General features: G+C 47.5%; 1 protein-coding gene across 5 annotated transcripts in view; it reads right to left on the bottom strand.

The window, feature by feature from the left end:
- The window catches only part of LOC135240391 (nck-associated protein 5-like), a 186,524-nt gene that overhangs the window by 18,156 nt on the left and 152,771 nt on the right, over positions 1–15,597 (bottom strand). For 4 of the 5 annotated variants that reach the window (XM_064309802.1, XM_064309801.1, XM_064309804.1 and 1 more), the window contains 4 exons: positions 14,580–14,756; positions 9,330–12,823; positions 8,356–8,476; positions 5,198–5,282 (listed from right to left, as the gene is read on the bottom strand). In XM_064309802.1, coding sequence (XP_064165872.1) covers positions 5,198–5,282; positions 8,356–8,476; positions 9,330–12,823; positions 14,580–14,756 — 3,877 coding nt within the window. Of the gene's footprint in view, positions 1–1,952; positions 2,182–5,197; positions 5,283–8,355; positions 8,477–9,329; positions 12,824–14,579; positions 14,757–15,597 lie in introns of all 5 variants that reach the window. The other variant, XR_010325670.1, reaches the window with a different exon arrangement.

The following is a 15,597-nucleotide window of genomic DNA, read 5'->3' as shown; positions in this document are numbered from 1 at the left end:
CTTATTAATGCCCATAATTTTGGATGAGATGTTGGGTGTCAGGTATCCATATACTTTTGGCCATGTAGTGTATATACTAAAATTTTGAAAATATATTAATTCAACTACTTGCAAACCTTCTTCACCTGCCATATATTTTGAGCAGAAAACTAAGTCAGAGCTAATCATTTTTACACTGTCAACCAATTCAGCATTTTTATGTAAGATTTCTTTTTCAACTAGGGCCTTCCTGCCAAAATGCCTCCCAATATAATTGTCCCAACAGAGCTCAATAGGTCCCTATATCTTCTGCACAGCTGATGAAGAGCCGCTACATTCTGCCAAGAAGCTCAAGTCAAAAAAGTCTAGTACAAGTGGATATATTAACACAATTTCCCCCAGCAATGGCATAGGCACTACTTCATATTCTGACACTTAATTGGTAACTTAAAATGGAAGTTGTACCAAGTTGCACCAAAGATAAGTTTTTTTACGGCCAAAAGTTGTCAGATCCATATTTCCAATAATCCATTTGGGCCATATCACTCACAAAGTCTACTGTACTGCTCATTCAGAGCAAACTAAAATGGGAATAAGGATATTCCTGGTATAAATTTCCTGATATTAAACATTACATTGTATTTAATGTTCCAGGTATTAAATAAAAATGAAGAAAAAAACAAAGGCTGCATTATAGTAAATATTGATGTATCATTGTTATTCATACTGAAATAGTGGTTTGGCAAGCGTCTACCAGCCCACAGTGAAACACTTCATTACAAAATTGATTTAAACGTTTAAGCCACTAGAACTACTCCATATATATTTGAAATCTCACATATGGGTGGAGATGCTTCCACAAAGTTTCAAGGACTTCTTTTCACTTATTTTTCAAGCATGTAAACATAAATCAAGGAAGTAAAATCGTTTTTTACAATCCCCTTGAATACAATTTCCCATTTGACACAGATGGGCTCTTTATTGTCTTGAGTCCTCAATCAGCAAGCTTTTCCTGCATTCTTTTCATGCCCAATCAAGACACCGCCATTCAAAACCCTTTTTTATGATATTGATATTTTTATAATTATGTATAAAATATAGAATTGCAATGGTGAAGTTATGGGATGCAGTGAAAGATGTGAGAGAAAGAGCGATGGTGATGCACTTTCTGATCAAATTATCATACTTGAGCAGGTGCGACCCAAACTACTGTACCATGCTTAACCACTTTAGAACTCTTCCGGAATAATTAGTCAGTTGTTAGACGAATCCCCCTCCCAATTCATTGTGAACAAATGAATACTGCAGGTATACTTGTTAATATGGAACAATGCTAACAGAACACTATTACACTGACAAAACTTTTCTACATTTCCTTAGTCTTTGGAGAGCACAGAATTATAGACCAGTGTCTGTGCTATCATGGAGCTTTGCTCACCCTTTCTTTCTTTGCTCAGATCACTTTACCCCAGGGAAGGTTATAGTGCAGATAGATCTACAGTAAGATCAAAACACAGACACTGGGCTTTTAATCGCATTCTGTCAGAACCCCCCGTGTTTATGTCTCCCTTTGGCAGTAACCTCTCAAGATTTTCCTTTAATCTCCACTGGGTGTGATACCTAGCCATGGGAAACATGCTATCGAAGGTGCAGACAAGCCTGGGGACTCAGTCATGTGTACTCTCACCTTCTTGTATTCCTCTCTCCCATTATATAAACTCATATGTCTGCAAAACAACATCAGGAGTTGTACCAAATAGCAAAGGCAGATACATCCGTGGTCACAAGCTCACAGGCCAACGTAGAACAATAAAGCTAAAGCTTTTAAACATCGCATTGCAGCGCATATAGACCTTAAAAATGTATTCCAGCTCTTGCATTCACGGGAAGAATGCGGGTTCACCTTACACATGAATGTACACGTCATGCAAGCCAAGCAAGCGGGTTAGGGGTGCAGCTGGGGGTCCACCCACCCTGTCGATTTCAGCAGGTGGGAATGCGGCATCGGTGACAGATGTGCCCTGCTCCAAGCACGCCGGCATTCGATGGCACCCGGCCACCGTCAGCCCACCTCCAGTTCACCACTGCGGTCACAAATGGCCGATGCCTCTCGCCTCCCACGCCGCCGGCATGTGGAGTGAGCGACGCCGCAGGGGCCCCGCGGCCCCGGAGCACGCGGGACGCGGGCGCGACAGATGGCGACTGCAGAGAAACGGCCCGGCTCAGTCAGCTCAACAGATGAACCCAGAATGATCTGTGGCATGCAGGGGGGGAGGGGAAATTCTGAGGAATCCATATCCATCTCAGAAATTGGCTTTGATACGCAAAGCACGATACAGAACACGGGCTCTGGTTGCCTTGCTCCCTTCAGTTGCACAAGGGGAGCTGGAAGATTGCTACCCCCATTCATCCCCCCCCATAAAGCCATGTTGGACTTCTCATATAGAATTCAAACTTCTGTGGCTGGCACCCAGTACGCGAGGTTGCTCTGCGGTGACATTTCTAGCCACTTAACTGATGCGGGGGGGAAGAACCGATTAGAGGTCCAGACAAAAGGAAATTCCTCATCTTTGAACCACGTCACTGCTTTTGATTTCTGCCCTGTCTCCTTTTGGTCTTCCTCCGGCACGCTCGCTGATTTCAAACACGTGGCTATCCCCGGTGGAGGACTCTATTAGTGGACGCCGATAAAGCGGTAGCCACCCTTTCTTCCACAGACCGAAAGGCAGGGGAGGGGGAAAAAAAGAAATCCCATGCCCGTCTGGAGAACAAAAACCGCGTGCAAGGGAAGCAGAGAACCCAGCCAGCGCTGTTCATTTATCACTCCTGGACTGTCGTTTGGAGTGCCTGTCTTTGTGTCCCGAGCATAATTAGGTCCAAGGTAAAGCTACCTCACGGCGATGGGGAGAAGTCGGTTCCAGAGAGAGGGAGAGATTGAACATTGATTTTGTTCCACGGTCCTCTGTGCTGGCTGTTATTCTTATCCACCGTCTGTTTAAGACCGAACCTTCGGGGCGTGGAAGTCTTTGTGGCTGATGAAAACCTCAGAGAGGTGATGTAACCCCATAATCCAATCAGCAGCAGAAAAAACCGGTGCGCCCAAGCAGCCGTTTATTAGATGATAGCGCAACAGTCTTTAAAAAAACACTGTTGCCCAGTCGCAGGAGCTAACTTGTGGCTGCTATTTTAGCGGAGATAGCTTAGTGACTCTGTAAAAAAGTGTCTGCCAACTGCTACAAGTGTGCTTTTCTATTACCGCGGTAAAGTGGCAGGGTCTCTCATGCCGTTGCTCAGACTGCTGTTCCCAGAATGCACCTGATGAGAACCCACCGAGCAAACCTTGCATTCGGTCAACATTTGCGCTCAACTTAGTCTCAGAAATCAGATCAACAAATTCAGAGAGATTCTGCATTAATAAAAAGCAACAACCTCATTCTAAACAAAGTAAGAACGAGCTCCATGAGATTTATCCTGAATTAGATTCTTCATTGCAAACAGGCGGTTATTATGTGAAATTATGGCCAATGACACCAACATTTATTTCACGAATGGCTTTGTGAGCAAAATAGTGACAATGCACAAGGGTCTGAAACCAAAGGGCGACTTGGCGATGAGGTACGGCACAGCATAACTCACTGCACGCACTGCGCACAAAGAGAACGATCCCAGGAGCTAAAACTAGACTGTGTCTTAAATCTTTATGAGACATCCATTTAATGCAGAAGAGAGTGTGGGATGAATGTGATTAGCTGGCAGAATTAAAAATTCCATCAAGGTTATTACAATACAGAAACAATTAGGTGTCTTATTTCATGCTTCTCTTCATTGTATGTAGCTCCCAACTAATTTCTGTACGGCCTGGGAAAACTCAAGTCAAAGCAATTTCAGTTCTGTAAGTAGAGGGCACTTTTATTGGCATCAGACATAATAAGAATAATACACTTCTAATTCCTCGGCCATGCAGAGGGAAAAAAATACTGTATATCTGTGTGTATATATATATATATATATATATATATATATATATATATATACATATACAGAAAAAACAATGAAATAATTTGTTCCCACTGAAGGTCTCAACAAGTAAAAAAAAGCACATCAGGCTCCTTCGCGCTTGACTAATCTGTTGATTCATTAATCTACTGGAGTCATTAAAGACTGGGAACAGCAGCCACAGACAAGGCCGTTCAATTACGGGAAAATGAGGAGTAAGCAACTACTGAGCGGGACGCCGGCCTCTCGACCCATGTAGAAATGTTTAACACTTTAATTAGCGGGCCACCAGAGGCAATTTGTCAATATGGCATTTTGGATCAAGCTCTCCCACTGCTACACTCACCATCAAAAAATAAACAGGCTAGATAAACAACAAAAAAATTAATAAAATATTTTTTTTAAAAACACTTCCTAAGTAACAGCGCCATTGAAGAAGTGTTTATGTCATTATTAATGACTTACTTCCGGACCAGTGTGCAGATATTTAAGCTTACTTTTAATTATAATTAGAAATAAATACAATCAATTAATTATAGATTAAAAAGCAGCAGAAAGAGGTGGAGCGAGTGAGGAAGGGCACGTGACCCACTTCCTTTATGCGGCTGCAGGTTATTTTATCCGCCCTCGGGCTGCCCCATACGTACGGCTGCTGTTGGGATGGAGGAACAGCAAGCCGCTCGTGCGGCAGTCCTATCTGAGAGGAGACCGTCAGTACGCCCCCGTCGAACGGGCGGCGAGCGGAAAGCGTTCCGTCTCATTGGGGGGGGGGGGGGGAGAGATTTGCTTTCGCATAGTAATCGCTTTTAAATTGAAGAACTTTTTCATGTCTTCTCGAAACGCCTTCAGTTGGGACTCTTCATTTTTCCACGCTCGGTGCGGCTTCGATAACATCTAAATAATCCGTTGATGAGAGAACGTGTGGCCGCTGCTGCCCTGCCAAATTAGCTCTCAGACTAATTACATCCCTCAGTGAGGAAGGGGGGTTAACTTCGAAAGGCAATGTAACGGGAAAACCAGTACAAAGTGTCTCTCAAACCTTCTTTCCAAAGTAATTTCATTTCACACTTCTGTTCTCTATCACTCCAAAGCACTAATGCTGACGCTGAGATCAGGTCAGGCGAGATGGAATTTGTGAATAGTGACAACGAGTTGGTTGGATGGTGATGGCGCGTCGACTTTAGAGCTGACAGGATGTGCGTCCCACACTAAAAGGCCTTACCGATCATGTGATCCTGGCAGACGGCCTCCGGGACGGTGTCGTCTTCATTCTCAGCCTTGGGGTTGCTTTTCTGGGTGATCTTGGTCTGAGTAGCAAAAACAGATGGTTGATCACTGAAGCAACTCATGCACGTGTGCAGTTACAATGAGAGTCAAAATAGAGGGTGAGAATTGAATAACTGGTCTGTTTTTCATGCAGGTTTTCAGTTAAACAGAGAAATTGGAGTTTCATTAAAACTAATGAGCATAATATACAAATTGATGTGACCTCACGCAAACTTCAATCCATATCTCTTTCTCCAGAAAAATAAATAGCTTTTTTGCATAATAAATACCAACAGCGCTGTTTAATTTTTTAAGTGTTGATTAAGACTTTAGCTTCAATTTTACTTTTTTTGTCCTGACCAGAATGGTATAAATCCATTATAAACCCCACATGAAAGCAGCTAGAATGAACCCAGCAAAGGAGGTGGCAGCCACCGATTGCCAAGGGCAAGTTCACATTTACTTCATTACATTAAAATTTTCTCTGAAACATTTGACAGAAAGCTAAAATGTAGCAGACCCAGGCACAAGATTTCTTTTCTTCTTACAACCAAAGGGAAAGGGTTCTTTAAAAATGTGGGAACAAACGGAGAAGGTTGATGCTTTTCGATGTTAATTATCGTCAGAGGGGAACATTTAGGACATGAGGGTTATTGCTGGAACGACAGTTTCGCAGCGGGGCCAACGAGGCTTAATTCGATTGACCTTTTTCGGCGTGTGGAAATGTGGCTGATTTATGGGTGGTGTCGAGTAAACAATATTCACTGGAGTTAAATTAAAACATGATCGGGGGGTCATTATGCTTAAGGTCTCCACAGCCAATGAGCTGCATTTCAGTCTAGCTTCAGGTTCTTATCACAGGAGAACGCATGTGCTTCTACCTTGGACCTAGGGGTATACAATGTAACAATTACTTTAAGGGAAGAAAATAATTATGCGCACACAGACAGACATGTACATACAGTACATAATTCCATACCAGAGTATATGAATGAAAACTCATCCATTAATGCATGCAGCATACGTTTGAGTAATCTTACGTAGTCTTCTTATTTTGGAGTCCATATTGAACCATACAAAATGTATTTTTCGTAATACGTTACAGTTTGCTATGCTTCTTTGTTTTAAATTCCCTCCTTTAAATTTAACAAGCGGATTGAAAAACGGCAACATAAGATTTGGCAACGAGATGACAGCCTCTGCACTCTAACGCTCTCTCACTCTCTCTCGGTAGCAAATTGGCTTCATTTCTGCTGCATGGATTTTGTATCTTCCCTTGTGGATACATTCAGCGAAAGAACAGCACTCGGTCTCCAAGTCATGTGTGATATCAAAGCTGGTTCTTATGTCTTAGGCAAACTGAGAGCTGTGCGTGAACAGGGTGTAGGGAGGAAAAACAAATAACCCTTGTATGAGAGGGCAGCGCAACCAGAGGTCCTGTGAAAACACGGTACCCAGTGAAGCGAAAGATTTGCAGAATAGATTTACTGCGCGTCTCCCCCCCCACGTGATTCACACTAGCAATTCACATCAGGAATAAACAACCTCTTGTGCCCCTGCCTCACGGTTGCCGTTTAAGACTGAATAAATCCGGTGTGACAGAAATTCGGTGTGACGCCTCTGATGAATCAAACTGGCCTCAGAATCCAAAAAAAGCCCACAATTGCCTTAGAAGACTTTCAAGATTTGCAAGCAAAGGCAAAAAAAACAGAAAAAAACAAAGCAACAGCAAACATCTCCTGGTTCTGCATTAAATGCCAGCCCCACCTTTAAATGCAGAAAATACCGGGTGTAGTAATAGATCTCATATACAATTTTTTTCCTTCCTCCAATGTGAGAAACTAGAGCCTCATAAATGATTGCCCCTGCAGGTACAAGAGGAAAGAGCAAATGACGAAGGCACTGTTCTTTTGTTGTGTCCCTGTAAGGGGGAGATACAGGAAAGGCCTGTCAGGGCTGTATAAAATGGGGGTCTTTGTTGAATTGAGTGTTTCTGATAAGGGCCCTGCGCCTCACTATCGGAGTTCCACATCAGCCTGGATTGAATTTCCTGCATATTGCAGCTGTACACTTTCGAGCTTCTTCTCTCCCTCACTCACTCTCACATGCCCCCCTTCTCTCTCTCACTCTCTCTCAACTCCTTTCTCTCTCTCTCTCCACTCCTTTCTCTCTGTCTTTCTCTCTCTCTCTCTCCACTCCTTTCTCTCTCTGTCTCTCTCACCCTCTCCCTTATTCATCAGCTGTACTTTGAGACCCTGCAAGGTCAGCGGTGAGATTACGGGTCTCGTGGAATGTGCTTTCTCCTCGCAGCACAGAACGGGGTCTTTGCGGGAACAAGGCGAGAGCCATTCTTCCCCCCCCCCCCCTTCCCCGAGAGCTGCATGTAAAGCACAAAGCCAACATCGCTGACGAGCAGCGAAACGAAAACGGTTTACAGTGACCTTGAGAAACGTCGGAACCGAGGGACACCGTTACGGAACAAATCTGTACAGAGGAGGAAGAAATCGGTGTTACTGAGGAAGTCAGTGCTTGTATCTTGGTGACTAACATCAGGGTCCATTGCATTACAGCTCACAGAGAAAGGCGGTGCTTCATGGTGTTAACAGTCAGGTTGGACAGGCTGATCTCCAGTTCCACCAACAGTAGAACAGTAAAGGCTCAAGGGTTTCCATGCATACCTCATGACCCCGCATTTAAAATTCGGCATAGCAAATACATCCAGCCATTTTCAGACCCCATAAATCCAGTGCTAATGACTACCAGTCCCAGAGTTAGTAAGTGTGTTGAACTGAGAAGCAGACCTTTTTATGCATCGAGAGCAAGCTTCCAAAGAATTCTGACAAGTAAGGTACATGCATATATTAAGAAACCAACATGCGACCAAAAAAAAAAGGCTAGGGGCACAGGGATTAATCCAAACCTAATTCTAAAAGGTTACTCAGATAAGACAAACGTGAGGCAGAAAATGAGAATGAGTTCGATACCACATTCTATATTGCATACTATATCATATATACCTCCACAGCACACTGAGGAAATTAAATGTACCAGTGTGTATGACGGAAAAAAAAGCCCTGGGGCAGTCACGTTTATAATGGGCACCAGCTCACTTACTGCAGTATCGACGCGGGTCCCTGAATCTCCCGTCATCCCGCCGTTATTCTTGGGGGTGCCTTGGGCACTGGCAGGAATGCCGGGAAGAGGTGCACCATGGGAATCACCCTTTGCTGCACTCCTGTGGGAAACACGATCTGATCAGTTTGCTGTCTGTCGCATCACGTCCATATCAACTCTGCAGGTTGAGAGCGATCGAGCTGATAAATGACTTTGTCCTTCTTCGATCCTCCCGGCTTCTCGCTACACCATAACGGCTGAAATAACCTCTCGCTATCTCTCTGTCTCAGGATGCCTTCAAGTGATAAATGTTTCCAACTAGTCTTGATAAAAATCTTCTGGTTACAATTTGCGCTAGTATATCAATTTATTGGAGGAGAGGTAATGATATAGTTTTCCCAGCCAGGGAAACCTCAGGACTACAGATGTGAGGCATGGATCAAGTCGAGCCGACTGGTTTGGTGGCTTTTGCTTGCTCAAGCCAACGAGTTCAATCGCTTAATTTTAATGGTGTCTCAAACAGGCTGCTGCTGTTGTTTTATTTCCCTTTCAAAAGAAAAGCATTATACCTAGAGGCCCTCTGAGAATCATGTTCTAGTAACACTATTAACACCAGGTAGGATCTGGTCATAGCAACAATTAGAACGGTGAGCATCAGGGGACAAACATTAACCAGTTTAAAGATCTCCTCTGCAACAGTCAATATTTTCATTTTAAAAGGTCCTACCCTGCCTTCTATATTATTGTTTACTAGTATCTATTCAGCAGGGGTAGACATTAATAGAGAACAGCAAGAAGGTAATGAACATAATATCAGTACACAATTTCTATAAAGGGTTGAATACAGTTATCCATATGGAAAGTTATTTTTTATCTAGGTTATTGCATTTGGCAACCAACAATCATGTTAGCTGGTCATATCAGTTGTTTGTGACATGGGCAACAATGTCGTCTACCAGGAAAACAATGCTTACCTGTTCAGGAGCTCCTTCATAAACAGATCTTTCCCAACGCAGGATGTAGAATGCTGGATCTGATTCGTCAGCTGTCCCACCTGGATGCTGCAGCGATCCATTATCAAGCTAAGCTTATCGCTGCTCTCTGTGGCGGCCTGCTCCAGGCCGTCTTTGCGTTGCGTCTCATTTTTTCTCTTCTCTTTCTTTTTATCGGGTTTGGGCTGCTTGCCGCCTCCCAGCACTGACCCCATCTTCAGCTCCTTCTTTTCCTCTTTTCCCTTGGCTCCATCCACCTTCTTGCTGCCCATGGCTGGTAGCTTGGTCTTCCGGAAGCCGAACCAGTTAGCCAGGGACGAGCTGGACTTCTGCTTGGGCTCGGGTGCCTGGGACCTGTCCTGCACCTGGCCCTTCTGCACGTTCTCTTGGATTCCCATCATCACTTTCTCCTCGATGGTACAGGTAGTAGGGCTGGCGAGTTTCTCCGCCCCCTCTGTTGCTTTTGCCTGGCCCTGTTTCAGGCCGCTCTTCATCGGCAACCTTCCTGCCGTGCCCTCTGCCAGCAAGCTGGGGCTGCAGACCGGAGAGTGCGGCGACTCGGACTGAGGCTGGCGAGAGCTCTTGAGACCAAACCGGTCAGTGAGGGACAGGCTCCTGCCCGCCTTCTGGGGTGCCAAACCGCAGGCTTCACCTCTGGGCATAGCTCGGGCCGTGTCGACTTTGGGGACTGTTTTGGTGGCAGCTTTGCCAGGTGCACCAGTTGGGCTGCTGTAGTTGCTGGAGGCCCCAGGTTGACCTGCACGACTGAAGGCGGAAAGGGGCGAGGTCTCCCCCAGTCCAGCGGCAGGTTTCAGCTGGAAGCCATCGCTTAGCGAACTCTGTCGGGTGAGTGAGTTCCCCCTCTCGCCTGTGTTGGTGATGATCTGTGTCCGGATCTTCCCAGGTCCATCTGACACCCCGATGTTGGGCCTCTCCATGTAGTTTGTGCTAAAGCTCTGGCTACGTGCTTTGGCCCCGTTCATCCCCAGGGCGGGCTTTAAGTGGGGCTTAGTCGTAACAGAAATTGAGCGCTTGAACAGCCTGCTCCCGCCATCCAGTCGCTCGCAGGCTACATTGTGTTCACTGACCAGAGTTGATAGTGGCTCCTGTTCCATGGAGCCAGAATGAGTTTCGGGTTTCCCTTCAGGTTTGGAACACCCTCCTGCTGCCTCGGGGCCAAAGGGAGTTAGTGGATCAGGAGTGGCAGGCATAGAAGTCCCTTTGAAGGCTGTGGGAACATGTTCTTTCTCTTGCTTAGCCGAAGCCAAAGTGCTCTCTTTCTGGGTGGGTGGGGACTTGACCAGGGCCTTGAACCCCATCGGGATACGAGTCACCTTGGCAACTCTCTCTGCAGAGTTCTGTGGGCTGACCCTGAGGCCGGAATAGCTGGGAGCCACTTGCAACGTTTGCACGTGTGGTTCCAGGGTACATGGTGTCTGCCCCTGCAGGGTTGTAGGCAGGCTGCCGGATGTTTTTTGCAGCATTGGGTGCCCACCCTCCCGCTCCGGCCCCACCTTCTTACCGCTAAGTGTGCTCTGGAGGGAGGAGCCCTTCTGCAGGATGTTTTTTGAACCTTTGGCACCAGACTCATGGGGGTCTGCGGTATGCCCTGTGGCCAGGGAAGGGTGGAAGAGTTTTATGGGACCCCGCTTTGGGGACCCCCTTGTGGGAGTCTGAGGCAAGGCAGCAGGGGACTTCTGCTGGTGGTGTCCACAGCTGTCCACTTGTTTCTGGGGAGTGGGCTCCAAGCTGTGGCTTTGGTCTGAGTCAGCAACATCCTGGGCCTTAAGTGCAGTCAGCGGATGGTGGGGGTGTGTCTGGGAAACGGGGGGGTTTCCCCTCACAGTGCTGGCCACTGGGGGGTGGATCCCAGCTTTGGGTGCCTGAGGTGAGCCATCATAGTTTGGTCTAATGAGCAGGGAGGTGGTGCGGCCGGGAGGTGGAGGTGGGGAGGGGGACCTCACCTCCGGTTGTGGCCCATCCCGAGTCGGCTGTTCCCCAATGTCCATGTGCTCCAGGTGCCTCCTGGGTAGGACCGGGGACCCTGGAATGTTGGAGGAGGGGCTTTTGGCCCAGTCAGTCCTGCTGGGTAGCCGGGAGCTGGCTTGAGCAGCTTTGGAGCTCTGGGAGCACCCACCACTGCCACCACCTCCTGGAGCTTTGATGAAGCGGGACAGTTTGACTGGCGGGGAGGAGGGTGAGTGCTCCTGGCCCAAGGGGGCGGAGGGGGTCTCTGCCATGGGGCCCTTCGCCACCTTCACCGGCGACCCCCTCCCCCGGCCAGGAATCTTGCTGAAGTTAGTCTTCGAGGTATAGATGCTGTGCATGGGAGGAACAGAGTGGACTTTCTGGGCACGGCTGTGGGGGGTCTTTATTAGCTTCTGCTGAGGGGGCATGGGGGCCTGCAAATGCTGTGAGTTGTAGGCAGACCCCTCCCCAACATCAGTTTTGGTCACCGTGTCTTGGGATTGGAGATTGGCTGGATTTTCAGGGGACTCTAGGACAGAATAGTTCCTGGTGTTGCCCTGTGAGCCGGGTGCCTCCTGGGGCACTAGCTCGGTGTACTCGGTGGCAGGGGAGCTGCTCACAGGGACGATGGGTTTGGGGGCACACTGTGAGCTGAGCTCTATGGGCTCCCCATTTGCATCACAAACGGCAGCAATGGACTCCTCTGACTGTGCGCTCTTGGCGGCTGTCTGCTGCCAGAGCAGGCTGAGGGGCCGGGGCCTGCTGTCAGCTGAACGCGCCCTACCGTAGCTCCGTTTCTCGCACCGGGGGTCTGCCGGGCACCTGCCGTCCCTCTCCGGCCGCTCACAGCCGTCACCGTAGCTGTCCGCTTCATCTGTGTCTGAGAGGCGGAGCGAGGCACGGTCAGCCTCCGAGGGACTCACCTCAAAGGGCAGTGGGAAGGAGCCGGGGGCAGCCCGAGTCCTCCCGTCATACAGGAAGCCACCGACACCAGTGGGAACAAGCTTCTCGGGCTGCTCCTTGGAGTCATAGGCAGTGGCTTGGGGGTGCTGGGCCACATCTCCGCCCCCCGAACCCCCCTCCCAGCTGCACAGGCTGTCGGAAAGGCTGTGGGTCAGCCTCTTGGAGTACGTCCAGCGGTCCCGACCCGGGGGGGCACGTGACGACTCGTCGTCCGCATCGTCCGAGTCATAGGAAAACTTCCTGCCGCCTGCCGAGCCCGCGCCTGCCCCTGCGGGCGTGCCCGTGGCCGGGACTTTGGGGGCCCCCTGGCCCCTGCACTTGAGGCCCAGGGAATAAATGCCCTCGTTGGAGTTCATGCAGTCCTTGTAACCCGACTTTGAGATTAAGGGGGGTGCCTCCTTGGGACGGTGCCTCTGCAGCCTCTTCAGGCCCTCCAGGATGTGACACTCCTTCCTCCGGGTGGGGGGCTGCTCCTCGGGCGGGGCACAGATGTTGCTGGGAGTGGAAGACCCCAGGGTGCCCCTCTTCTCCCAGGTCAGGGAAGACTGCGGAGCAGAGGCAGGGAGAGAGTTACACACCTGCTGGCTTCAGTCACCAAAAATGCAGCATGTAATTCAATCCTAAATGACAACCTGATTACCCTCATGAGCTTAACAGTAGTTGGGAAACAGACTGCGGTTCAGCTGTGGTGAGCCAGGATGGCGTCCTGGCCCATTCCCAATCCCATTCCCCCACCCTACTCTTTCCAACTGTAATTGTAGAGCTGGTTTTAAAGATTGAAATGAATAATTTGACAGGCTGTCGCATCATCTGAAATCACGCCAGAGAGAGAGAGAGAGAGAGAAAGAGAGAGAGAGAGAATAAGCCTGGTAACATGAACTACCCAATGCTTAGCAGTAACGTTGAATTTTTTCAAATTGTCTCTCCACAAGCATCACGGTGGCAATGCTAATGTGTCAGGTTCACCCTTCAGGAGGGACTGGGAACCTCAGAAATCTGCCAATTAATCTTCAGCTGAAGTAATAAAGCACCGGGGGAAGAGGGGAGGAAGAAAAGGGACGTGTGTGGTGGACGAGTGCAGTGGCTGGTGTGGTGCAGTGAATAAGGAAAAGGGATCATAACCCCCGCGGTTGCAGGTTCCATTCATGGGTTATTGCGCTTCTGCACCGTGGAGCTGTGTAATTGTGCAATAATAAAATATGTAAAGATTTCAATAATTATGATTTTAATAATTTATCAAATTAGATTTCTATAATAAATAATGTTCTGAATTCAAATTTGTTTTAAAAATTAAACATTTTTTCAGGCGAGATGGGTGGTGCAATCCACAGGGCAGCCAACTCCTCACACAGCAGGACCTGCCCCTATACACAAAAGGTTCAGCCCCTTTACATAAAAGGACCAACCCCTTTACAGAGAAGGACCAGGCCGTTCAGCGAACCAAGCAGGTTTTCTCAGTGGAGATTTGTCTATATAAGATCTCACAGGCTAAGCACAGATGCTGGTGCCTAGTTATTGTTATAACAAGCACTGTGTTCAGATAAAGCCAATAGCCAGTGTGCCATTTGTGACATCTAAAATGCCTTTGAATATGAAGCTACATAGCTCATTCAGAGTGCGCCACCCGGAGCAAAGGGGAGTGAATATAAATTCTCTCCTGCATTCGCCATGGCATCACATTGCACATGCTTCAGTACGTAATGCCTGTGTGGTTGTCTGTTAATTGAATCCACTGAAACTTTTTTCCCTAATTAGTGGACACAGATAAATCCTTCTTGATTTACATTCCAGGAGAGCCCTGTTAGATCCCACTGTTGAATTTAACAGACTGTTAAACAAACAGGGTCAATTCAGATTTCCGAAAAGGGGTGTTTTCAAAAAGGATAAAAGGTAAGGAGGAGTAATAGTGTGAGACTGAATAAGATAGAGGGAGATCCAGACAGGATGTAATCATGAAAAACGACAAAGAGGATGAGGAACAGAGGATGTAGAACATAAGATAAAAGAGAATATGAGGAAAATAGTGACAGAGAATTAAAAAGAAAAAAGCTTGAGCATGAGGGAGACACAGAAAGGGGTAAAAAAAGGATGAGAGAAAGGAAAGGAAGAGATAATTGAAAAAAACAAACAGAAAAGAGTAGAGAGGAACCCCAGTGGTGGGCACAATAAGTGAGCAGGCAGTTGCCAGCTTGCAAAAGAAAGACAAAAAAAGAGAAATGCACAAAACCCCGAGAGGAAGACAGAAAGACGCGAGGGAGACCGAGCTGGGAGCGGGGGACAGCGGACGAGCCGTGGCGTTACCGGCTTGCCCTCGTTCCAGGTGCAGGAGCTGTTGGAGAAGTCGCTGCAGGCGCTGGAGATGGACAGCTCGCTGCTGCTGCAGCTGCTCCTGGGATAGGCCGCCAGCGGCACCGTCACGCTCAGCTGGCCCAGGCACTTTCCCGCAGGAAGTCCCGCCTTCCCGTTCAACTGGGAGTCCTGCCAACGCACAGACACACACACGCTGTTAAATCTGGCGGGGGACTGTCCGTTCCCACCGGACCACAGATGTAGCAGATGCCCAAACAGTATTACTGTACAAAAACAGCGCCAACTATTTCATTTAGCAGCTGGTACCACCATGTATCTGTGTTATGTGCGCATGTCGCATGTAATTCTTACATCTGTACTGACCACAAGATCTGTAATCCCAGTAGCTGACTACAGGGGCAACCCTTAACCCAAACCGCAACACAAAATAATTTAGTCTCAACCGCAAAGCTTATCTCAATACGAAACGTCAACCCCAAACCCAACATTAACCTCAATGCTGAAACCAACCCTGACCACAAGGCAAACGACAATCCCAAATCTAAAATTAGCCTCAATGCCAACCAAAACCTTTACCCCAATGCAAAACGCCAACCCCAAACCCAACATTAACCTTAAAGCTAACCTCAGCCCCTACACATCCGCTTCAATAAATATGTGCTTCAGTTAAGCAGTACAGTACTTTTTGTAGCTCCCAAGTAATTATAATGCATTGACAGATGAACTATATGATGAATATACTTTACTGACAGTGTGTCCAAGTTGCCTGTGTTACCAGCAGTCTGAATGCGATGTACTCTGAGAATAAGACTTGAGTTCCTTTCCCGGTCATTCATTAGCCAAAGAAAGGCTGCATAAATGTACCAGATGGAGGGAGAACTATTACAGAATGGTCACTGTCATTTTCCCTTCACCTCATACAGGACAAAGGACCGGGTTCAAGTGTGTTCTGGGAACACTGGCATTTATGCATAATTGGAAAATTCCTGCGAAACTTAGCTCTGCTTGT

The sequence above is a fragment of the Anguilla rostrata genome, chromosome 15 (assembly GCF_018555375.3).
Source record: "Anguilla rostrata isolate EN2019 chromosome 15, ASM1855537v3, whole genome shotgun sequence".
In the NCBI taxonomy this organism is placed as follows: Eukaryota; Metazoa; Chordata; class Actinopteri; order Anguilliformes; family Anguillidae; genus Anguilla; species Anguilla rostrata.
This window is presented reverse-complemented; position numbering and strand designations above follow the sequence as displayed.